The sequence below is a fragment of the Strix uralensis genome, chromosome 2 (genome assembly GCF_047716275.1).
Source record: "Strix uralensis isolate ZFMK-TIS-50842 chromosome 2, bStrUra1, whole genome shotgun sequence".
In the NCBI taxonomy this organism is placed as follows: domain Eukaryota; kingdom Metazoa; phylum Chordata; class Aves; order Strigiformes; family Strigidae; genus Strix; species Strix uralensis.
In genome coordinates this window covers 106,990,174-107,015,911 of record NC_133973.1, presented here as the reverse complement: position 1 = coordinate 107,015,911, position 25,738 = coordinate 106,990,174, and the positions used below count along the sequence as shown (strand labels likewise).

General features: G+C 39.9%; 1 protein-coding gene across 8 annotated transcripts in view; it reads right to left on the bottom strand.

Annotated features, from left to right (window-relative positions):
• FNDC3A (fibronectin type III domain containing 3A) overlaps positions 1-25,167 on the bottom strand; it is a 125,402-nt gene extending 100,235 nt beyond the window's left edge. For 2 of the 8 annotated variants that reach the window (XM_074859686.1, XM_074859693.1), the window contains exons 1-2: positions 24,757-24,842; positions 6,082-6,210 (exon numbers count right to left, since the gene is read on the bottom strand). In XM_074859686.1, the coding sequence (XP_074715787.1) occupies positions 6,082-6,183 (102 nt within the window). In that variant the 5' untranslated portion in view covers positions 6,184-6,210; positions 24,757-24,842. Of the gene's footprint in view, positions 1-6,081; positions 6,211-13,874; positions 14,082-24,756; positions 24,843-24,921 lie in introns of those variants that run through there. The other 6 variants (XM_074859689.1, XM_074859687.1, XM_074859688.1 and 3 more) reach the window with 6 other exon arrangements.
• Between the last annotated feature and the right edge of the window lie 571 nt (positions 25,168-25,738).

The following is a 25,738-nucleotide window of genomic DNA, read 5'->3' as shown; positions in this document are numbered from 1 at the left end:
AAGGATGGAAGAATAATTGTCAACTAAAAGAAACTAATGAATCTCCAAAAGGAAAAGTTAGATGTATCTGCTAATTCAACAGAGCCAAAGAGGAAGTAAAAAACCAAACCAAAATAAAACCCCAACCAAAAAAAGACAGAAGCAGCCATGTAAGTACTCCATACTCTATGAAATCAAAACACAGATAAAAGAAAGGAAAACAGCACAATATGGAGAGCAATGAGAACAGTTATAACAGTATATGTTGTTAAACAACTTTTAACACTGATTTTTTTTTTTCCTTGTAGAGGAAAAGATCATGAAACATATGCAGTTCTAGGCTTGATTTTCAGCAGCAAGGCAAAACCAAAGCAAGCTGGAACTTGATAATGTACCATATGCTTTTCAGAAACAAAAGTGTCAGAACTAAAGCTGAGGAAAAGCATTTAGTAATCTAGTTTACATCTTCACCATTATTTTTCTGCTGCGACTCCACATATGTAAACAATCTGAAAGCCAAAAAAGGGGATTCTCAGAATTATTTCGTTTGTTTTTATAGCCATCTATTACTCTGCTGGAGACTTCCTCCTATGATAGCAGGTTAATAATAACTTTAAGATCAGAGGTTTACATATTTAAAGAAGAAATTGATTTTAGAAATACTAGCTTGTAGATTTCATGCTAAATATCTATTTCAGTTCAAAGAAACTGCAGATAAACTCACAGTATATATATACACAGAGACACATACTACATATATATACACACACAGTGGGATCTTTGGAAAACCCACTAAGCATCTAAACTTCTGAATAAAGTTTGGAGGATAAGCAACCATCTTCCCAAACTAGAAGTATTACTTTATCACTATACCTTGCTGAGAAATAAAGCTGACTGAAGGTCAAATACTGTGTCCCATTCCCCAAAGAAAAGGAAATGGTTAACAGCTACTGGGCTACTTTAAGAGTGCTATCTACCTTGTTAATAAAGGACACCAAGGTTATGTAGGGATGTCTTGCTTTGTAACTGTTAGCTTTAGTGGGAAGGTGCAGAGCAGCTCCAGAACTTGAGGGCTGCTGCAAACTTTTGTCAGCAATTTACTGGTATGTCTTAGAATAGCACTGGGTGCTGTAGAAACTTTCCAAAACAATTTAACATCAGTCTAATATGAGGAAAACAGTGTGTTAAAGTAATTTGAACTCTTGCCTCCTCATTTTCCTCTCAATCACAAATTTACCTCCTCCCACCAAATCAAGACTCACATAATCAAGCACATTCTTCCTGTCCAGCCCCAGCAATAATGAGTAAAGCCCCACTGCAGTAGTTACCCTTACATGAAAAACCCTCAAGCACTTCTGTCCTCATACTATGTTTCCTCAGTCTCACTTGGTTTCTATCAACTCCTATGGATATTCTCCATACTTCATCCACAATCTTACTCACCACCAAGATATGAGAAGTGCATTACCCACTTGCATTGAACACAGTGATGAGAAGGTGCAAAAGCAGTACTTCTGTGCCTAACAGAGAAGGAGGAGCTAATGGGCTTGGTCTTTGCTTTCTCTTTTCACCAGTTTTGTCCCATGATACTAACAGTAGTCCCTGTTCCGTGGGACATGGAACAAGGCAGTCTCCCACAGCAGCACTGAGAAGCATATGAACATCCACACAGTTTAAGTTCCCCATGTTTTCTCCCTGAACACGCACATTCCTCTCACTTTGTCAAATTGTTTTGTTTTAAAACATGGTGGAAAGTTACAGTGATCAGACACTTCCACTATTTGAAGCATATGACCTTTCATCTTAACATGTTCAAATATTTGTACTGCTATTTCACATTTAAATTGCTAGCAGAACTTCAAGTGTTTGAAATAGATTATTTTGAAGATATGAACTGTTCCAGAAAAGTACTAAATGGTCTATATTCATCTGGTAACTCAGTTAAGCAGTATATACAACATAAGTCACAATAATTATAATAGTTAAATCCAGTAAGAAGCAAGGAGGGGGGAATTTATTAAAAAATCCTCAGATGTTTTACAGCTGAACAAAAACTCGCAAGTTTAGGATACAGTTAACTAGTCTAACATAGGAAATACCAACATATAAACAAAATATTTAAATGAAGAATTTTCTACTAGGTTTTCAACACCTTTTCAGTCAGGACTGGCTAAAACTAATTAGAATAGCTACAGTCCAACCTACACACTTTTATTTACATGGACAGAATAGCTCTGAATTTTGATTCTGGGAACACAAATTCTGTCAGTACTACAGATTATGTTATAGATTATGCAATCCAACACCATGATGCTGTTATGAAAGAAACTTGGAGAAGTAGTCTTCATATTTTAGGGAAGTAACCTCTACAGAATGTGTGTACTGTAGCTAAGCAAATAGAAGACTTTCAGAAAAATGAGCAACTCCATCATGAAGGCAAAAGTCTTCACACTTCTCCTAGCTTCAAAGTTACAAGAAAAAAAAAAAAAAGGAATACAGTGAACTTAATGGATTAAAATATTTTTAAAAAATATGAAAAAGGCTCAGAATTACAATGTTTTGTACTTGAATACATCACTCTTAATTTGAAAGTGTATACCCCTTTCATTACCATACCATATAAAACAAACATAAATAATTTTAAGACCCTTATAAAAAAATAATAGCCTGCCTGACCTTTCTGTGGCCTAAGTCTTAATTGGGCAACCTTGACAGAGTAAGCAGTAGCTGCAATTCTGGATTTCCCATAGTTCAGATATACAAAGTATTTCCTACTTAGTGATGGCTTTTAAATCACCAGATGCAAAAAGGATTTCCAGTAAAGTTTCTTACCACTGAACAAATGCATTTACAGATTCTTCATGAGTCATGTATCAGATGCGAAGGACAGAAAACAAAAGTTGCAACTTTCACTAGACATTGTGGAACACAGAACAGTAGACAACATTGTGGTATAACTGCTAGTTATCATGAAATGAAGAAAGAAACTGACTTAATTGATAACTGAGAATCTGCCCAATGCTTTCTGAAGATTCTCTTTTTTTCTTTTTTAAAATAAACACTACCACTACCAGCTCCACTTTTGACAGTATTCTTAATGAGCTGCTTTTTTTAAAAGAAGAAAAAAAAAAGGACACCAACAGCATATATGATGTTATTCCCTTAGGAAGATTAACAGAAACTCCCTCAAATTCATTTCTTTGAAGAAATTCTTTGCTTGTTTTCCAGTTTTAATCTTGCTTGGCAGAAGAAAGAGACAACATTTTAATGCAAAAGTATCCCCAAAAGAACATTTAAGATCATATCTGACTCAAAATTTTGCACCATTACAGAGTTAGCTTGACAGCACAGCTTGATAGTCTTATTTTTGGGGAAGACAGAACAAGTAACTCAGTCTCAACTATCTTTGAAAGGTCATGGTGATTAGGGGAGGTTCCCAAGGACTGGAAGAAAGCAATTGTCACCGCAATCTTCAAAAAAGGGCAAGGAGGAAGATCCAGAGAGCTACAGGCTGGTCCACATCACCTTCAGCTCTGGGAAGATGAGCTAGCAAATCTTTCTAGAAGCCATTTCTAAACACATTAAAGATAAAAAGGTGATTGGGAGTAGTCAGTATGGATTCACAAAGTGGAAATCATGCCTGACAAACCTGATGGCCTTCCACAATGAAATTACTAGCTTGGTGAATGAGGGGACAGCAGTAGATACTGTTTATTATGACTTTAGCAAGGCTTTTGACACTGTCTTGCATAACATCTTTACATAGCAACTGATGAAGTACAGACTGAACATAGGCACTGAGGTGGACTGAAAATGGCTGAACTGCCAGTCTCAAAGGGTTGTGATCAGCAGTGCAAAGTCCAGCATGAGGCCATTTACTAGTCATCTACCTCAGTGGTTGATACTGGGGCAGATAATTTTTACTACCTTCTTTAAAGACCTGGATGATGGGACAGAGTGCACCATCAACAAGCCCGCAAGTGATATAAAGGCGGGAGGAGTGCTTGATGCACTAGACGGCTGCACTACCACCCAGAGGGACCTTGACAAGCAGAAGAAGGGCCAGCAGGAATCTCATGAAGTTCAACACAGGGAAATGCAAAGCCCTGTACCTGAGGAAGAATAAACCTATGCACCAGTACACAGGTGGCTGACTGGCTGGAAAGTAGCTTTTCAGAAAAGGAATGGTGGACAACAAGGTGAATGTGAGTCAGCAAGGCACTCTCGAGTCAAAAAAAGCCAACAACATCCTGGGTTGCATTAGGAAGAGCATTGCCAGCAGGTCAAGGAGGTAATCCTTCCACCCAACCAGCACTGGTGAGACAGCTGGAGTTCTGGGTCCAGCCCTGGGCTCCCCAGTACAAGAATATGGACATAGTGGAGAGAGTCCAGCAAAGGGCCACAAAGATTATGAAGGGACTGGAGCATCTGACTTGTGAGGAGAGGCTGAGAGAACTGGGACTGCTCAGCATGGAGAAGAGATGTACCAAGGGAGAGCTTATTATCAGTGTGCATGAATACCTGAAGGCAGGGGGAATAAACAAAACTGAGTCAGACTCTTCTCAGCAGTGCCCAGTGAAAGGACAAAAGGCCATGGGCACAAACAAATACAGAAATTCCACTAAAATGTAAGAAATTATTTCACTGTGAGGGTGGGTTGAATACTGGGGAACAGACTGCCAGGGAGGCTGCGGTGGAGTCCCTTATCCTTGGAGATACACAAAAGCCAACTGGACATGGTCCTGGGTGACCTGCTCTAGCTGACCCTGCTTTGAGTGGGGAAAAGCTGGACTGCATCATCTCCAGGGGTCCCTTCCAATGTCAAGGGTTCTGTGACACATCTATAACAATTTTAAAATGACAATAGTAAGAAAAAAGAATATTCACAATTGGGAAAAGAAAAGGTGGTGAAATGTTTAACTTTGCGTAGGCATGCTTTATTCTTTTTTGTTTGCAAGGCTTTAAAATTGAACTTTGAGGCAGAACATGTAAGGAAACAATAACAGTTCTCCTCTTGCATGTTACAGATTACTACTTCTAAACATCATTTTTTGAACAAATTGGAAGACAAAGCAAGTTTGGATACTTTTTTTTTTTTTCCCTTTTTCTGGAATGTTCTATCCATATATTTACTAAAAAGATCTGTCAGCTCTTTCTCTGTATTTAAGCTTCCCCTGCATTGTTAAGATCTCACTGCAGCCCAAACCTTATCTCATGAACTGTTGCAATCCATTCTCCAGTCTCATTTTAGAGCTCATCTGTGTTTTTACCCTACAAATTAATTCCTCTTTATGATAAATAATTATTTCTTCTGCACAAAGATCAAACATGGGAACAGCAGACTAAAAGGGACTTCCTTACATCATCAAGTTCAGTCTCTTGCTATTACAGTGATCTCTCAATCCATTCAGATACTTCAAACCACTTAATTTCTCACTCCTTTTCTCCCATTGGAAACTGCTCCAGAACTGTGCTTATGTGGGGGTTAAAATAGTCTTCCTAGGTTAAAGAAATGGATAACGCATGATTTTGCCAACACTTCTTCCTCACTGGAGCTGACCTTTCTCAAGTGTTCTGAAACCACAATCGTAAGTTTTTCTATCACTTTGACTGGCTTTGTTAAAAAAAAAAAAAAAAAAAAATTGAAGAAGTGTCCAGACACTAACCCACAAAAGCAAGTCCCACCATTCAAGATACCCAGTTGTAAGCAAGAGTCAGTATAGAGACCACAGAGTTGTTAGCACATATTGTGCCTGAGCTAGTAAGTTCTACCATAGGGGACAGCTTATTAACCTTAACAAGGCCATGTGGTAATGTAAATACATAGCTTCCAAATTAGGACTCAAGCATGGGTAGACAACTAGGCATTTGTTTGGTTCCATCCTTCTACAAAGACGTTCTGTCACAAGACGGGTTTTCTGCTTCATGCTCCTTACAAATCTCTTCTCTGCACCAGTTCTACCTTCACCTCAATCTCAAAATCATGGTCATGCCCAAAACTGCACAAAAATATTCTAGATGAAGTATTACTATCTTTTACAGTGTCAATATGTCAATAATGCTGTTGGAAGAACTAAAAAAAAGATATTGAAGTTTCCTTACCTGTTGTGCTCCATCCCCACTAACAATAGGGGAAGTTAGAAGAGGGATTTCACTACTTATAATCGAAGTGGTATCCAGTAACGGTGGATGTTCTGCCATCATTGATGGTACACTAATTCACAAGATCACCTGCAAAGAAAAGTTACTCAAATGGTTAAACTATATAAGTATTTCTGAATAGTTACCCTTAAAAAACAGCCTCAGTTAAAACAAAAACATGATGAAATTCGACACCTTTAAAAAGTATGTTTCCACAACATTCCAGCAAACATGTAAATTTGAAAAGGTGTTTTGGCAGCTAGCATAAACCATATTTGTACAGAGGGTGGTTTAGACCCCCTCTAGCGGCTGAACCTTAGAAGAAGGTACATCACACCCTTGGAGCTAACAAACCTGAATCTTTTAACTTTGATTATAAACCAAGATTTTGACTAAGTTTGACTGGCACTGCTGACAAAAGGTCTACTGAGGAAAAAAAAAAAAAAAAACACAAAAAACAAGCTGTTACCTTAGAACTTACATATATAGTGTTCTTGTTTATATGAAACTGGTAAAAACCTGAGATCTACAAACAGGGACACTTTCTTTTTTCTTTTTTTAATCACCAACCCACTTTTTCTACTATTATAATGAATGAGACACTTATTTTAGAAACAACTAGTTACTATGAAACGTCCAAGTGAGACAAATGAATAAAAAAAGTCTTCTGCACAATCTGACATTTTTTTACTTTTAAAATGTATTAGACCCAGAATTAAAGCTGTGTCATTTTGATAACCAGTGGCCCTTTAATAGCTCTACCAGCAGCTAAAACTTGGGGGTGAGGGGGAGGTAATGCCTGCACACAAAATTATAATCCTCATAACTACATTATGAAAAAGCCCTCACTAGTACACACTGTAAAGTTACATGAAATCTGATGACAAGAAAAAAAAGCCACACAGGCAAGAGGCCCATGAAAGCAGTGATCCACTTCAACTCTGATGAGTGTCAAGTAACAGCATAACATAAAGCAGGATTCAGCTGAGCGTTCCTTTCAATTACATTAACAAGTCATAAGTAATGTGTTTTATGATATTCTGTGTGTTAGTGCTATATAAAGACTGGATGGAAGAATTAAGACCAGAAGAGCTGAAGATTACCACTTTTCCATGCTGGAAATATATATTGCAAGTCTAATAAGCTGCTTCTGAAATTGTATTTCATTTTGTTAAAAAAAAATTGCTAAGTTGTACTGGTTTAGTGCACTGGTCTTAACTTTATCCCAGCGAGACTCAGCACATTTAGCTTTTGAAATAAAAAAGAATTAGATCAACAAGAATTGAGAAATTGATATTTCTTAACAAAACAGAAAGACAGATGGAAAGAATTCACTAGAGGTGAATGGTACATTCAGAATCCCACAAGTAATCACATTTTGCATCTGAAACCAGTGCTTAACATCAAACATAGACATAAAGATTAAGCTGAGAATAAGCTTGTACAGTATTTCTAAAGTAGAACTGCCTCTCTTAGCCAGTACTTACAGTAGGCTGTTGAAAATAAGTAGGTACAATTTTAAAGTTATACAGCCTGACAGTCAATAATGTTACAGGTTTTTACAGTTTTGCCTTGATGACATCTGGCTAACAAAACTCTCTACAAACACTTCTAAAGTTCTAACACAGATATACTATCTGCTCATAAACAGAGATGCTTATTAGTTACAGTATGTAACTTTAAATGAAGACATACCCAATAAAATTTGAGTGATAAAGTCAGCTTAATGACACTGACTTCGGTACCAAGTTCTAGAGATACTTGGTTAACTTAAAGAGCTGCTGTTACAGCTTACTACTCAGAAGCATTCTCTAAAACTATCCCTATCCCACCCAACTGGCTGCTTTTACTTGTTTGTCCCTCTAAAGCAGATGTTGTACATCTGCTGTGGGTTGAAATCTGTAGTACAGTGCTGTCAGTACAAGAAGACTCACGCAGAACAAAGACTTTACATTCTCTAGAAAACGTATTAACAAAGCACTATAAGCCTCTCATACAGCATGATTTAGCTATTTCCATACTGAAGGTTGTCCTACTATAAAACTATGAACTTGGAAAAAAAAACATTCTGAAATTATTTTAGAGGTTTCATTTACTTTCCTGGTATACTCTGCAAAGATTAAATTTGGGGAAAAAAATCCCTCTAGGTTAAAAGACTTTGAAATCTAACTATGATTACTTAAGAACTCATTACCACTTATGCCAAGTCATTTATACCTGCTTAGCCATACTAATTAGTCTCCCAAGCAATGAGGACAGAGTTTTATATTCCTACCTTATTTTAAAAGCTTCCCCACTCAGCAAAAAATCCTCCAGGCTACAGTCAGTCCCTGCCACTTCTGCAGGTGGCGGAGGGCTGATGAAAGTTACTTGGATCATCTTTCAAGCTAGCGAGTTTGACGGTAAGCTTCCCAGGATATTATCCAATGACTGTTTAATGTAAAATGAATGCACAGCCTGGAAGCAGAGGTTAGAATCAAGGCAACCCTCCTCCCACCATAGCTACAACCAAGCTTGCTCTTGTGCCATCTCTTGATGTTACAGCTCCAAATATTTTGCGCTCCTATCTAAAGTGTCACAGGCAGAAAGGTAATTTCAGTACTCCAAGCTATAACACAACACTCCCAGACTAAGCTGGCTTGAATTTCCCTAGGTTTAAGTTGAATCCAGGTCATTATTCCCAAGCCACCATGCTAATGACTAGTCTCTTATATAAGAAAGCACTAAACCTCCTCTATCACATATAATGGCTTTTGATTGAATTCATAACTTGATGCATCAGTGCTATCACCATTTATTAGGCATAAATCGAAACATGTCTATCAAATTGGACACCAGTAAGAATTAAACATAACCCAAACTGACTCAAATACAACTGCCATGACAACTTGCTCAGCCCTTCCAAGACAGAAGCAGCTCTGGACATACCTAACATTTGGTCTCAGGTTCATTCATTCATTCTCTTGCACAGGTGTTTAATGATTTGATTTGTACAAAAATTAGGTTTCCACAAGCACCCAAAAGCTTAGGTGCGTAGTCCACCTTTGGCACACAGCCTTCAGTGCCTTAACTGGGACACAGCTAAATTCCATGTCTGGATCCAAGTGTTTGATTTATTTTGGAGACAAAGCACACTGCTCATCGATAAACCCTGACAGGAGATATTAGGTTCAGTGTTATTCCTGACATCCTCTACAACAATAATAAAAGTGCTACCTGTCATACTGTGTAATCAATCTAGGGAAAAAATAAATCAATGTTTTCTTGACAATACAATATTAGATTTCTCTGCAATGCCACTAAACTAGTCTTGAAGACTAAAGGTTTAAACTTCACACCAATGTGGGTCTATGCTACACGTATCATCAAAAGCCTTTTTCCTATCAGTAGTCAAGAGGCAGCAATCTGTACAAGTCAGTGCACATAATCTGGTCAGACAGCAAGACGTGGTATGTCCACCAGCTGCAGATGCCTTTTCTTTTTAGCTATGAGGACAGATAAAGACAGATAGGAATTTGAAAAGGAAAAAGTACTGTACGGCAGAAAGAGAAGTCAGATAAAAATGGACAAAAGGTTTGCATCAAAATAAGCAGAAATGCTCAATAAACATATCTTGGAAATAAATGCCGTTATATTACATTTGATGCAAGGATATCAAATGGGCACAGAGCTTTTAAATCAGCAGACCCAGATAGCTTGCATTCAAGACTTATGGAAGATGAGATTTACCTAGATCTTTGAAAAAGAATTGCAAATAATGTGAGTCCTGGAAAAGTCTCAGAGGTCTGGAAGAAAACTAGAAGTCTTGCATTAAATATTCTATTGTAAAAGAGTGAATGGGACAATCTAGGCCTGTTAGCAAACATCTGAGAACAAATCAAAGTGAATAGTCGACACTGGATGTTATTTGTAAAGAATTAAAAGACAAGTATGATCGATGGAAAAAAAAGCTTATCCAATTAACTTGAGAATCTTCTGGTGACAGATATTGCTGATAAAGGTACTAATAAGAGCACTGGAAAAAACAGTCTTCAACCTTATTTGGCATTACACAACATTCCTCTTCAACAAAAACAGAACAGTTATTACATGGATTAAAACTGGACAGACAGCCCTTAAATATTAACAGTAAATACAGAGTTGTTGAGCACGTGAATTTCCAATAGGAAGGGAAGGTATCAGTTCTTGGCTTCTCATTACAAAAAAAAAAAAGGAAAAAAGAAAAAAAGGAAGTCAGAAGGAAGTCTGGAAATGACAAACCATGACAGTGATAAGAGACCAAGTCATTTTACTCCACTAAATGGCATGAATAGCTTAAAAAGGTAGGCATAACAAAAGCTTTTAATACATAAATGTAAAAGCTATTCTTTCTAAAACAAAAAAGAGTGAACTCAGTCCCATGAAGGGTTGATTCTGAAAAGGACAGAATAATAGAAGTGGACAGTCAAACACAAGCTTCCCAAAAGGCTGTATCAGTAATATCAACAAGTATAGCTCACTTAGCAACAAGGAGGATATTTTCCCTGCCTCTGGCTGCAAATAACTACAATCTCTACTGGAATAACGTAACAAGCTTTGCCTCTAATTTGCTGATTTAAAATTGCTGATACCTGTTCAAAAGAGTAGTATGAGTGACTACAACTTCTTGAAAATATCGTTCCATATTGAAAATACCGAAAGCAAAGTATGTGCGTACCATAGTTTCAGCCTTACACCACATAAAAGTGCTCTGGATGATAAAACAGTCTTCCAACTCCATCTAGTTTCCCCGTATACTCAGGATTTAGCGAGGTCTTGAAAAGGACACAAGAAAAGCAGCTTGCATTTGGACAACTGGTAAAGCTCAGCCTGCAGAGCCATTACAAACAATTTCCTAGCCTACTGTCACATTTCCTGCACCACTGAAAACTAATGGATGCAGCAGCCTTCAGAAGGGGTAAAATAACACGTGGGATAAATCTAAGGATTTATTTAAGGTCAACTCACTGCACCACTCTTGTGAACATATTGAAAGGGACCAGAGAAGGAGGATGACACATTAGATGCATAGATAGGTAATTCGCTGTTGCTAAGCACAGAAGCAGCTGAGAAGTAATTTTCTACTGGTGGTACATTAAAGGTATGGTTATTTAGAAATCTACACTGACTCATGCACAGCAACAACTGCTGCACGAACAGCTATCTCGTTTCTTGTCTTGCTACTGAATATACTGAACTAGTAGTAGACATTCAAAGTGTAATTCAGGATTGCTAACTCAGCTGACACTGTTCTTTCAGAATCTGCACTGAGCCTGTCCTAAGATACAAGGGAAGTACAAGGTCTCCTGAGATTTCAACCAAGTTGAGTAGGTTAATCCTTTGTACAAGACTTCGGTAGCAAACTACCTATTCCCCACTACCCACAACTGAACTGCTATTCATTTTCCTAATCATCATATGAATTTGAAAAGACTTTGAAAGATTTTTCTGAAGACTATCAAAGCTTAAACAAAGTGAAGGCATATAAAGTTACTGGACATGATTTGTTTAGAGACTCCAGGGCTTATGCCTGAAGAACCAATAAGGAATGGATTATACTAACAAGCCAAAAGGCTAAATGACATTAAGGGTCAAAGACTGAGTTCCACTCAGTAGTTCAGTAAGCAAGTTTGCTGTCCTGAAGTGTAATGACAATTTAACTCAATCCTTAAATGCCTTCAGATTTGGTCCTTTTTATGGTTCTGTAGCATTACTTTCACGTTCTAAAGACATATACAACTCTGGTTTTTACTCAGTCACTTGTTCAATAAGGGTTAAGGAATATTCTAAGGCTGAGATCATTAGGCAGTGCATTTCCTCTGCACATGCAAAGGATCAGTGTTTCAATCTCCAAGAGACTAGCAGCTGATCTTAATGATAATCTCTGGAAACACATCAGCAGGATCACCAAGGTAAAACAACATGAGTCAGCAGCAGGCATCCTCATAGCAGTGAAGGCTAACAGTGTACTGGGCTGTATTAGCAAAGCAGCACAGCTGATGGGCTGAGGGAGGTGATTATTCCCCACTACTCAGCATTTATATGGTGGCATCTGGAACAGCACACCCAGTTTTGCTCTTCCCAGCCACCTCCTCCTCCCCAGTATAAGGGAGATGCCACAAAGACCCTTACTGAACTTAAGCCCATGGAAGACCCTTGTCTAAGCTAAGCTAAGAGCACTAAAGTAGCCAGGGGGTCACCTAGTGGCTGGATACCACTACCTGAAGGATGCTTATCAAGAGCCTTAAATCAAACTCTTCCTCGAGGCACACAGCAGAAGTACAAGAAGTGAGGGACACATGCTGCACCACTGGAAATTCTGTCTAGTCAAAAGGGAAAAAAAGACATCTTCACAATGAGTGGTGTAGCACTAGCACAGGTTGACCGGAAAGGCTGCAAAATCTCAACCCTATAGATCAGTGGTCTCCAAAATGGGGTGCGCACACCCCAGGGGATGCACAAGACAATCCCTTGGGGTGTGGGAAGAAAATATTGTGTCACTGATAAATAAAAAAATATTTTTAAACAGTGTTTTTCATCTTTATCTTATGCCTTCTGCTTTTTTGTGTATGCTTTATAGTGTACATAATATGTATCAATACATTAGTACATTAATATATTTAAAAATAAATATACATAAATTGGAGGTGCATGCTCAAAACATTTTTACAGAGGGGGTGCATGATCAAAAAAGTTTGGAGACCACTGCCAAAACCTGACCACTCAAGGTCCTGATGAAGGGTGGAAGAGGGCAATCTCCAAAGACTCCCCCTGAGCTGAATTCTTCTATGAATTCCAGAGTACTAGTCAATCAAAATATGACATGTAATGCCAAAGTTAAATGATTTTCAATAGATTGAAACCTAGAGGTGACTGTACTTTTGTCTAGTGAGCTCTTAAAAGCTGTCATTAATATTTGGATTTTCAATCCAGAATGTCAAAGTAACAGTGACAGTACTATTAAAAATTACAGATTTGCAGACTTAAGGTTCAAACTCTGGAAGACATGCCCATAGAACTGTCCATAACAGAATTACTTTATACTCTGGCCTTTCTCCTAAGGAAAGGAGGAAAGCCGCATTAGAAGATAATTACAAATTTTGAAGTTATACTTTTTTATTAGGCACACAACACAAACAAGTTTTCCATTTTGGTTGGGTTGTAGGCACTACTATGATAAAGGTAATGATAGCTAATAACATTGCTGTGTATACTCCCCCCCTGCCAACTAAGGAGGACACCTTTCCTACAGATTCACTACTTCTGGTTATTGGTACAATTAATTGTTTTTTCTACAACTGGAGCACTTAAGGCCCCTCTCCACAGTGACTTCTCTGGTGCTTACTGATGGAGAAATCTGCACCACTGTTTTTTCCTCAGTTTTTGTGATTTACAGAGTGATTCTTCTCTACCTATCTACTTATTATCACAACACTCACAGTAACTTAATACTCTTTCATATCCTAATTCAGTCAAATCTGGTGACCAGCAGATACATTTGTTATTACAGAAGACTGCACACAAGGGTCTTGATTCTACACAACACAAGGATGGAAGTTTAAGCACGGATAAGACAAAAGTTCCTAACACAGAATGGTGCAGCATAAGGAACAGGCTCAATAAAATCAATCCTAAATGTTTCCAAATCACATGCTGATATTACATGAGAAGTGACAAAAACAGGACCATTCTATGATTTTTTTTTGTCAGTAGTGCACTTTCACACATGCTTCAACCTGTATCATGTTACGGCTGCCAATTTGAGGTTGCCATGAGGTGTGTTTTCCCAGTGGGCTTGGTACAGCAGAGCAGGTGTGCATTCCCCCTTCACCAGGGTCCTCTTGCAGCTGCACTCCTGCAGGAACCACAGGCAAGGCTCATCCTCAGGTCCAGACAACTTCCAGCAAGAAGGAAAAGCTCCTCTGAACAGCAGACGACACTTCCTATGTTTTGCCAAAGAACAAGGACTGAACTTGCAGAACCAAAAAGACCATAAAACCCTCACCCAGTCATAATGCATGAAATGCTTTGATTCTGCCTTCTCCAACATGAAGACAGCAGGTGCACTTTAAAAATAAGTATCTTTCAAACAGCTGAAGTAATAAAGCCCTATTTTATTTAGAGACTCACATCTGAGCAAATCTTCTTTTCAAGAAGGTGCAAACTACTATTTAAACTTTTCCTGTGATTGAGGCATTTATAAGTACTCACCATGTCCATTCTTTAGTGCCTACTGTGAGATAAATTTATTCTTTACTCTTCCTACAGTCCTTAAAAGATATCTCCTGCCTGACAATTTGAGACTTGTAAAAATTACTATTGTGATTCCTTCCAATCTGTCAAATCAGCCATCTGGTTCAGAAGTCATCAGGTAAGACTGGACAAATACAAGTGCTCAAGATGTCCAAACATGCTGAAATTAGGGAAATTCTAGAAACAAAATACACCAATGCATCCCTAGGGTGAAGAGGGAAGAACAAAGCATTAGCGACAGATGTTAGTCATGTCACTTAATGCACTACTGGAAAAAGCTCAGATACAGTGAAGTAGCCATTGTAGAAATGCATTAGAATATAATTACCCAGAGATCCATAAGGTTGTAGCTGAGCTATTAAAGTTATGAAGCATGCTGAAGAGTTTTCTGTTTTTAAGAATCAGACTGAGCAGAATGATTTTAATTTTTTCCCCCCATACATTTACCGTATTTTCTAGTCACAGTTTCAGATGTGGCAATTATGGTATACCAGGTTTTCTTTTTCAGTTCTGAACTAATTATTTCAATTAATGTGTAACTTATTTAAAAAAGTGTGCTTTGTTCCTCATATTTTTCCTATTTTAGAAAAGTGTTTCCTAGAAAACCTGATAAAACATTTTCCAACAGAACAGAGAAGTGGTTTTTTTTGTTAGAAGAAAGGCGTTCTGTGAAATGTTTCTATTTCACTAATTTGACAATCTCCTTTTAAGTAAAGTGAAACTGAAATGGCTATTCCCTTCAGTTCTAGATTTCTAATTCTAATTTTCTAATTCTAGAGTTGCAGGTAGGCAATACAAGAAAATTATAAAAAAAGTATAGTTTCATAAAATAAATCAACAAAGTCTGACATTCACTAGAAACTGTAAATCAAAAGAATTAAAAATGAAGATACACAAAATGTTTTAATAAGCATGGGAACTCCCTACAGGAAAAAAGAATCTACAACCTCTACCATAAATACGGAAATACTGCAACTGTAGCTCTCAAGTGGTGTCATGACACTCACTAAACATAATTCTCAGACTACTTTGAGAAACACAATACACATCTCTCTTCATACTATGTCACTTCCACCATACTGGAAGGTGAACACTAAAGGTTGTAAAATTAATGCAATGCTGTTATGAGGAAAATACTGATTGGTGAGCAAATGCAAGTTGCACTTGAACAGCTAAAATGGTTATTGCATCTAACTCACTCCTAATAATTACTGCCCGTTCTTCTCAAAGAAAGAATAGCTGTACCACACAACGGTAAACTTCTGCATTGCAGGAGTTAAGCGTATTATAGGGAAGGAATACTTCAGGTTACCTTCATACTCCAGGTTGTGAACCGCAATGATTTAGGAGCAGTTTCAAATGCAGTTCATGCATTCATGTCATGGGTATTATAACCTATATGAGAATACATAGTAGATAATTGGAAACACTCCAGCTGTTCAAGTTTAATGCATTCGTATTTATGAGCCAGTAGTTTTTGAATCTGAGCCAAAGAGGCTAAGCTCTTACTAGCGGCTGATGTAGAAAACTAAACTTTTGAAGGTGAAGACTACACAGAGAAGAACTAGACACCCAGTCATCCGGAAAGGCACAGTATGCTCATGGACACTTACCACCTCATCCTGTCCAGCACAAACTGTTAAATGCTGGACCGTACATAACAAGACCAGTGCAATGGAGACTACCTGAAAACACCACATTCTGGTTTTAAATGTTATTATCATCAGATCCTTAAAAAAGCATCCACAGTCCTTATCTGGATGAAGTACATATAACTTGCTGTTGTTGCACAAGAAGAATTCAGTACTTTCCAACTATTTGCCCCTCCCTCTTATACCTTCAAAGAAAAGAAGCCTAAACTGGTTCTGTAACTTTCAGGAAGTGATAAGTACAACCATATCACAAATCAAAATTAATCTGTTCATTTTACTCAGAACTAATTTGATAGTGCGCATTTTTAAAAAAAATATATGAGTAAATTGTCAGCACCCGGGTGCAAACTTATGCTCAGTCTTTAACAGCTACATCCATCTGATTCACTGCCACACCTTGTTTGGGAGCTACACTGTGCCCTCCTTTGTCTTACAGGAACAACTTCCTTTTAGATACTCCTGGGAAGCATCCTCAAAAAGAAATGAGGAGAGTGAACTGCATAGCATACTTTCTGCACCACTTATAAAGATCTCCAACGCAATTCCACTTTATTTATGCTATGTTGATCTAAACTACGGGGCTGTTTTGTTTTACACTGTTGTTACTCGCAAGAACTTCCTTAAACCTTCCTAGTTTTACTTTTATACCAGCTAAATTAGGTTCTTCTAAGCTTCTGCCAGGACTGGATTTCCTTCAGTTTATTTTCTGAAAATCACATGGGTTCAAAAACAACTTGGCCTTTGCCAGTTAACCATTACTCTTGCCTTCATTTCTGTTTAAGAACATGCTTATTTTTTGAGAAAACAAGCAAACACAATGCCAAGAATCAAGCTACTTCCTCATTTGTTATTGACTCCCCCTTTTTGGTAGCTATGAATAGTGAGGACAAATTTTCAAAGTAATTTTTTATAGATTTACTTTAAGGCAAACTAAAAACACAGATATATTTTTACTAATGTGAGGCAACTGGTCAGTGAGATAAATTTATTGCAGAGACAGCTGCTGGTGTTGGAGCTACAAAGAGTGCATGATTCAAGCAGAATGAACAGCTTCTAAAGAACTCTTATGAAACAGCTTTTTCCTGCTTATTCTGAAAAATGAAAACTATGCTATCCAAATGACATAGGATCAATGAGGCTGTAAGTCTAACAGATTTTAAAATTTCTCTCCACTGATCCTTTTTGGAAAACCTGTAGGTCTCTGCCTCCCTAAGGAACAGGATAATAGCACAGAACATGACAAGTCAAGACAGGCATATGGAAACTACTTCCCAAGAGTAAAAATCCACCATAAAAGAAGGTGTTTTAAGGCTAACACACACATTTGAAAGATGTTCTTTTACCAAGACTTTGAACTGCTGTAAGTCAGTTCTGCTAAATCATACTAGCAGCTCTCATGTGCACCACTGCAAGCAACTGGGCAACAACGCAGTGAATTAAACTGTAGGCCAAATGTAGTTTAAAATTAATCTTAAAAAAATTGGTCATTTTTACTGATCCATTCCACTTATGCAAATACACAAATGAATGCCAAGCATAGGAACAAGCAGGGAGGAACTGCTTCTTCCAGTGTCAATGCATAGCATTCATGAAGCTCCAGACCACAATAGTAAAAAAGATCAAGAGGCAATCACCCTGGCAGGTGCTTCGCTTCCCTGATGTTAAACTTGGTCACAATGGTATTGAAGCAGTTACTTGCATGCCATATAAAAAAAATTAAAGCAGGGTAGTCGAACAGGATCTCAAGCTGAATATGCTACTCTGCAAGATTTCTCCAACGGAGGAGTCTCTGCAACTATTGAAGGGGAAGACCAGCAAAACACGAGCAGGTTTCTTAGATGATACCAGCACTCCCTTCTCCCAAGTTTCACCGCATCCTCCAAGAAAAGTTCTAGTCACTCAAAACAACATGGGACCAACTAGTTTGGTTGCCCAATTGAGTCAAGAGGACAAAGCTGCTCTCAGCTTCTTATTTTACACACGAAGTTCAACACTGAATAGTTGTCAATTCATTAACAAAAATAAAGCCACAAAATCAGAAACTAATCTGAAGCTGTAGTGCCATGATGTACATAATTAAATGTACTGGAGTACTTTTAAGATATATTACTTGAATTATGGTAATTTATCCTTACCATTGAAATGCCATCAAGTGGAATGTGCATATATACTAATATTGTTATATGCGGGCAGTCAACTTATTAGCAAGCCTGAAAAAATTAAAACAAACTACATTTCAGCTGTATCTAAGACTGATCACTGTCAACAGTCACTACTTCCGCAGCTTCTTTTAGTCCTCATTTCTTAGTACTGTGTTTCAACATTTTCAATCTACTTTCATCCTAGACTAAATGGGTAAAGAAATAGTTTTCTTAAAGTATGGTCTTCCCCATTTACATTTTTAATACATTCTACAGGATATGCAGAGGCATGATAACTCTTGTGGCTTATGATATTTACTCTCACTGTAGAAAGTCCTCTAACAGCCTATCAATAGATATTTTGAAATATTAGTGAATAGTTATAGTCATGGTTCTCTCTCATTGCCAAGACACTGCAAGTCTCCAAAGTTTGTGTTGGACCTTCTTATCCATTCAATTTCTGCTTATGAATTAGTTTTCAGCTACACTCATGCTTTTTGCAGATCACTACTACTTGATTGGCTACCACCATCTAAAATGTGTTCCTCTGCCCCAAAGTAAAACTAATCCACTTGATATTCTGTTGCTTATGTCTCGGTTTCCTTCTGTCAAGTCATCTAGTAGATACAGTTCTTCCAATTAAAAGAACAACAAACTCTGAACAACAAATCCCTGCAGTTTGGAAGTTAGAGAAGAAGTATTTACTTTGTAATCAAAGGAGTAAGATATGGTATTGACTATACCACATTAGCAAGGGAAAATGAGACAGCAGCTTGGCAGTAGCCCATGCTTGTAGGATCTTACGTAAGTAGAGCTTGGGCTTTGTTTACCACAGACATTGGATTTGTACATTGGGGAAACTCAATAGCGTTTACAAGGAAGTATTTACACTTGTGAACTACAGGGTTTTTTTACTTTATACTGCAAGTAACAGCAAAGTTCTAGCTTTGTTAAGTTCATTTTCACCTCAAGTTATTAAAAATCTAAAGACATTAAGAACTGAGCTTCACACATTTAAATGCAACCAACATACAAAAAACTGGAAGCAAACTCAGAGAGAACTATCATGCAGAGGGTAAAGTTAACATTTGTGCACCACATACTCCTTTTCACTCCCAGTTACACAATCAAGTTACTATCTATCCACACCTGTCACAGTATAAATGCTTTTGGACGTTCTTGCTTTCCCTACAGACAATTTCCCGGAGTTTGATAAACAGTTTTTTTCAAATCATGGAGTGTATTGATTCAATTTTGTAAATTTTTGTAATTGTGAAGCAGTTTTTTGGCACTATATTATAGAAGCCTGTATGTTGCCAGGAAGTAGAAGAACCTGTTTTAGTGCTTCTGGAAAGCAGAAGACATTTATCGCATCTTAGAAAGTGCTGTGCTTCTCTCTTACTAATGGATTACAAAAATGAGGTCTACTGGTTAAACTGGGATTGAAAACTTGCATATATTTTAATTTTTGACAACTCTTTATGCTCAAAGTAATTAAATATATAACAAGGTACAACATTTTCCATTGCCTATAAATGAAGAGGTTTTGCAGCATTATCTTTTCATCCGTTCTACTTGCTTTGGAACAACTCTGGAAGCAAAGCTGGAGGGGAGGTACACTACAGGCATATTCAGCACTTCTATTTAACTTTTGCAAACTGCTGTTGGGATGGTGTTTGACAGCCAAGATACTAAACTGAAAGAGAGGGTACCAATGTTAACCTAGGTGATGTTTTGACTTCAAAACAGTATAACTAGAAGATGGTCCACGCATCCTGAAAAAGCAAAAACTTACATGGAGACAAAAATATAAATTCAGTTAAGCAAACTGGTAGATACACAGGTAGGTCTGGTGAGACTGAGACCAGAAAACATGCTTGCCTAGTGATGGTGAAGGTTTATTTGGAGCCACAAACACAAAGAGGGCAAAGTATGTCCAGTCTAACTCAACTTGAGAGGTGCTGTGAAGACACTACCAATGAACGTGGTGTTAAAAGTTTTAATAAAGGGTTTGGAAAACACAAGGATATCCCATTCACCTCGATCCCATGCACCTCGATTACTGTGTTCAGTTTTGGGCCCCTCACTACAAAAAGGACATTGAATTACTCAAGCGTGTCCAGAGAAGGGCAATGAAGCTGGTGAAGGGTCTGGAGCACATGTCGTACAAGGAGCGGCTGAGGGAACTGGGGTTGTTTAGTCTGGAGAAGAGGAGGCTGAGGGGAGACCTCATTGTCCTCTACAACTACCTGAAAGGAGGTTGCAGAGAGCTGGGGATGAGCCTCTTTAACCAAGTAATAAGTGATACGACAAGAGGTAATGGCCTCAAGTTGCACCAGGGAAGGTTTAGGCTAGATATTAGGAAGTATTTCTTCACAGAATGGGTAGTTAGGTGTTGGACTGGGCTGCCCAGGGAGGTGGTGGAGTCCCCATCCCTGGAGGTGTTTTAAGAGTTGGGTTGACATAGTGCTGAGGGATATGGTGTAGTTGGGAACTGTCAGTGCTAGGTTAATAGTTGGACTAGATGACCTTCAAGGTCCTTTCCAACCTAGATGATCCTGTGATTCTTGAGGTACTACAGCTCTAAACAGAAAAGCATTCTAAACCAATACATTCAAAAAGAGTAATAACACAGTCCTCTACACAGCTATGCCATCAAAATGAAGATCAACAGTTTCTGCAGCATCTATTCTAACCAAATAGATTATTAATACAAGAAAGGGTTCATGACCTAGCAAGTGAGTATAAAAAGGCTTTTCATTATACAGGGGAGTCCAGCATGAAAACAACAGCTAAAAATTCTATTTAATTATTGACAAAAGGGCACAGCAAATTCTATTTCAATTTATATTTTGTTAAAGTCATCTATGACAGCTTAGGAAAAATGTCTCAAGATTTCCACTGGTTACAGGCTCATGAGTATGTGAGCAGCTGGAACAGGACCAGATCTCTGGGGGGCAGAAAGAACAACAACGACTTCAAAAACATTTGTGCCATCTGAAACTAAATGTAAATTAATTGGAACAATTAAAGATGACAACCTACAAGAAACATGCTACAGACACTTCCTAAACATCCTTCTACCCCATCAGCCCTACAAAATACATACCCCAGGATGACAATCCAAAATATTACCAACATAAACAAAACCACTAAACTTTATGGATAGACAAGTGTAAAAAAAAAGGTTAATAATGTTTTTCTACTGGCATCAAGTGAACATCAGCATTAAGGAAGCTCAAAGTTTACTGTACATGGCAAAGAACAAGCAAAAAAATGGTCATTTCTGTAGCTCAGGAAACATTGGCCCCATGAGCAAAATAAACATTGTTTGTGTTTGCTGAAGAGAAAAAGCAGCAACGTACTCATTCTGAACTATTATCGCTTTCCTGAGATACAGGCAGTATCTTTTAGTTAAGCTAAAGAGTTGACAGTTCAAGTCAAATCTATTTTTACTAGATCTGGTCCTACAGGAAAAGCAATGGTTCACAATTCAACTCGTGCACAATAAACTGCAGCCAAGTTGAATTTTGCTACAAATTGCCTGGGAATTTCCCCAAGTCAATAGTCTTAAAGAAAAGGATGATAAAATATAGAAGTCTTACTGACAGATATAACTGAGAGAAGCCAATTCACATTTTAGATGACAGGAATGTACTGATGAAACACGGCACGTTACCTATAGACATTTTAGCAGAGATTGAAGTAGAAATCCCATAACAATTAGAAGCTGGAGGTCAAAAAAATGTACAGAGATGCCGGATACTGGAGGAAGACAAGAACTCCTCAGGTTCCAAGAGGCACCAACAATGAACATCAATGGCAGCAGACAACAATGCTGTCTGGGAAGCAGGCCTGCAGCCTCACAAAAACTGTCTTCTCTAGTATCTGTCTGTCTGGAAATGAACAAGACCGTATCTTTGCCAGATCCCCCTCATCCACCCAAAAACAGTGACTGGACTAGGTTGTAGGATTTGCCACTTTGACAGAGGTATCAATAGACAATCAGAACACCAGCACTTAACACCTTCCAAGCATTGAATATTTCTAGAGATCAACACATCTACAATAGCATACACTATTACACTATTTCAGAAGTGACCTGTCAGCAAGGTAAACTAGTGTGTTGCCTAAAGGCATTTACAAGTTCAAACTATTTAAGAGAAAGTACTGACAAAGATAAAAAGTGTACCTCTTCTGAAGTCAGGCTTTAAGGTTTTTGCTTCCCAGTAAGTCCCAGGACAGAACACTGCAGAAGAGTGTTCAGTTAAGTAATTAAAGTTGCAGTAACAATTACGAAGGATCTCTGAGATATCTTGAGCCAAAATGATCATCAGCATAACACGGAGTTAGCTGATATAGGTCCAAATTCAAGTAAAATTAAACGGCCACAAGGCAAAGAACAACAAGCAAAAGTATCCCAAGATCCAGAAGACTCAGTTCAAAGCAAATTAGTTACTAGTCTGAAACATAATTGATGTTTCTGCAATTCCATTACATTATTGCCTATGAAAATCAAAAACTTTGGAGTTTTAAGTTCACAAACCAGTCGAAAAAGGTAGAAATGCCACTAATGGATTGAAATCAGATAACTTAAGCATTGTGTGTAATGCCCTGAGCCTCACATAACTCATACGCCTAGAGTTTGTCATACAGCAAAAAGCCTCAGAAGATCTCCATCTGCCCTGAAAAAACTGAGACACTCATCTAATTCTGTTTGAATATTATAATCTACAGTAGTCAGCCTGTGACCCTGCTCAAAGAAGATTGCTCTCATCCTGACCAAATGACCTACGCAACCGATCACCAAGTCCTGGCCTTTCTGAGGACAAGGATCTGTCCCTTAACTAAGGCTTCACCTGCCAAAATCAGTGTCCGATGCCCCAATGTAACTGATTCAGCATGTCAATTTTCCGTCCCCAAAGTCACCAGAAAACCATTCTGGTGTAGTTTGTCAGAAGAAGTCCCAGATTCAATCCATATGCATCAAAATGACTTGCATACGCTCAGTATAGACAGAGTGAACCTAGAACTAGATGCTGTGTTTCCAAACTTGGATCAGCACCCTTACTGTTCCCCATGCTTAGTAGGAACACCAGCCATTAAGAACTCTATCCAACTTGCAACATTGAGTACTATAGATACTCAGCTGTTTCCAACTTTCACATGCATACACAGCCTTCTCCCTACCTGAAAATCTGCTACTTCTCCACTCATGTGATTAAATTTTCTAATTATTTGAGACCATTTCCTTATTTAAAAAAAAAAAAAAAGCAGAAAAAAATTGATTGTAGTTTCTGAATTTTAAGGACTGCTGACTTGCTGTGATTCATACTATTTCATGACACAGAATATAAACACATCTATAGATGCAGATTCACATCATGGCTACAGTTAAATTTCTATGCTGTGTAAAGCAGAAAGTTACCCATGGCCGTAACAACAACATAGTTTCTTTTAAGCTCAAAGCTTAGCAGGACTGGGACCTATAGCTTCTAAGACAGAAGTTAACAGGTACTTAGCAGCAAAAAATTGAGATATGAAGTCTTCATGATAATTTAAGACATGTATAACCAGATATGTAGTTGATCAAACACAGACTTCTAAAAACAAAGAACATTCCGCAGAAATCACTTCATGACGTGAGATGTTCTGGAATAACACTTGACACCCAAGGTAGCTAATAAATTGCCTTTGACAAGGTTAAACAAATTACTAACACGTCTTGAGATGCCACTCATAAAGCATGATCTGCTCCTACCCAACATATTTTCCCTTGTTTCTACTGCTTATTTTCTTTACTCCGCACAATAAAAATCAGCTGAAAAGTTTCATTTTTGCTTTTAGTTGGTTTCACTTTCCAGTTGCCTGGAAGCAACAAAAAGTTTCTGTTTAGGTTAAAACCAATCTTGGATAATAGGAAAGGAGGAGCTGGGCATGAATCTAGCTGAAAGAATGCCTCTGCTAGCACTCGGCAAGAAGATTATAGTGTTTTCGGGAAGATTTGTCTACATACAGAAACACTCAATCCCTTTAGCTGGGAGTTTCGAGGGAACCTTTACGGCTTAGCAGGAGAACAACAACAACAACAAGAAAGAGGTGTTGAAAACCACCACTTCCTTCTCCCCGCCTGTCACAGCCGGCTCAGCTGTTCTGGTCGCGCTTCGCATCTGCTTCTTCTCCTCCCCGAACAACCGCCCTCCTTCCGCGGCGGCCGCGCAGCAGCCCTGCCCCGTGGAGCCCCGCTGCCCGGCGCTGACAGCAGGAATATGCCCCCGCCCCGGCCGGGAGAGGCATCTCCGAGCGGCGGCGAAGCCCGGGAAAGAAGACAGAAAGTTTCTTCAGCGGGGCGCCGGGCGGAGGCGCCGGCTCCGCGGCCCCCCTCGGGAGGGCAGGCGCGGGGAGAGGCGCAGGCAGCGCCGTCTCCTCAGGGGCCGGGCTGCCCCCGCCGCGCCCGGCACCGGGGGCAGGTGGCGGCGCTGCCCCCGTCCCGTCGCACCCCTCTCCCCGCCCTGCTGAGGGGAAGGGGGCGGCTTGCCAGCCGCCTCGAGTCGGCAAGCGCGCCTACTCACCGCCATGGCCCCGCCGGCTCTCCCGGCTAACGGTCCGATCTCCGCCACCGGCGGGCAGCGGCACCAGGGCGGGGAGCGGAGGGGAGTTCCCGATGGCGCAGCCCGGGCAGGGGCGGCGCCGCGCCGGCCGCTTCCCCCACCCCCTTACCCGCCCACCCGAGGTACCTGCGCTTCGGCCGCCGCCGCTCCGCCGCCTTTTCCTCCCCTCCCCGCACCTGTCACTGTCTCCCGCGGCCGCCACCGCTGCTGCTACTGCTGCCGCCGCCGTCACCTCGCCGCCTCAGCGCTTCCCTCCGCTTCCCCCGCCGGCGCGCGGCCGCCATCTTAGCGGAGGGCTGGAGGGGCCGCGAGGGGGCAGTGGACGTTGGCGCACAGTGCGCCTGCGCAGAAAGAGCCCGCTGAGAGGGGTGTCGCCGGGAGGGGCGGGGTCAGGTGGGTGGGCGGGGCGGGGGGGGGGCTGGGGCGGGGCCTGTAGGGAGGGCGGGGCGGGAGCGGCAGGAAGGCGGAGCCTGCTGGGAGGGCGGGACGGGGCCTGTGGGGCAGAGGCGTGGGTCTGGGGTCTGGGCCTGGCCTTGGCCCTGGGCTGGGCTTTGGCCTGGGTCTGGACCTTGGCCCTGGCCCTGGGATCTGGGCGTGGCCCCGGCCTGAGGCTGGGGCTGGGGCCCGGCCCAGGCTGGGCCCTTGCTGGGTAGAGTGAAGGGTAGGAAGGGCTGCCTCTTCCCTATACGCTGATGCAGCCATTAGCAGCAAAAGTCAAAGGATTTCCAGCCCACCTGCCCTGAGGCCGAGCAGAGCCCCAGCAGCATGTGCATGACTATGAGCACCTGAGAGGCATCCCCTGCCGGCTGACCAAGCACAGAGTGTCCAACATCTGAGGGGAAAGGGGAAGAACGTGCTTTTCCAGGCGCTTAGGCAGGGAGGAACTATCTTCCCACAACACCTGCAATGTTCAGCTGATGTCCTGAATGCTAATTTGTGATTA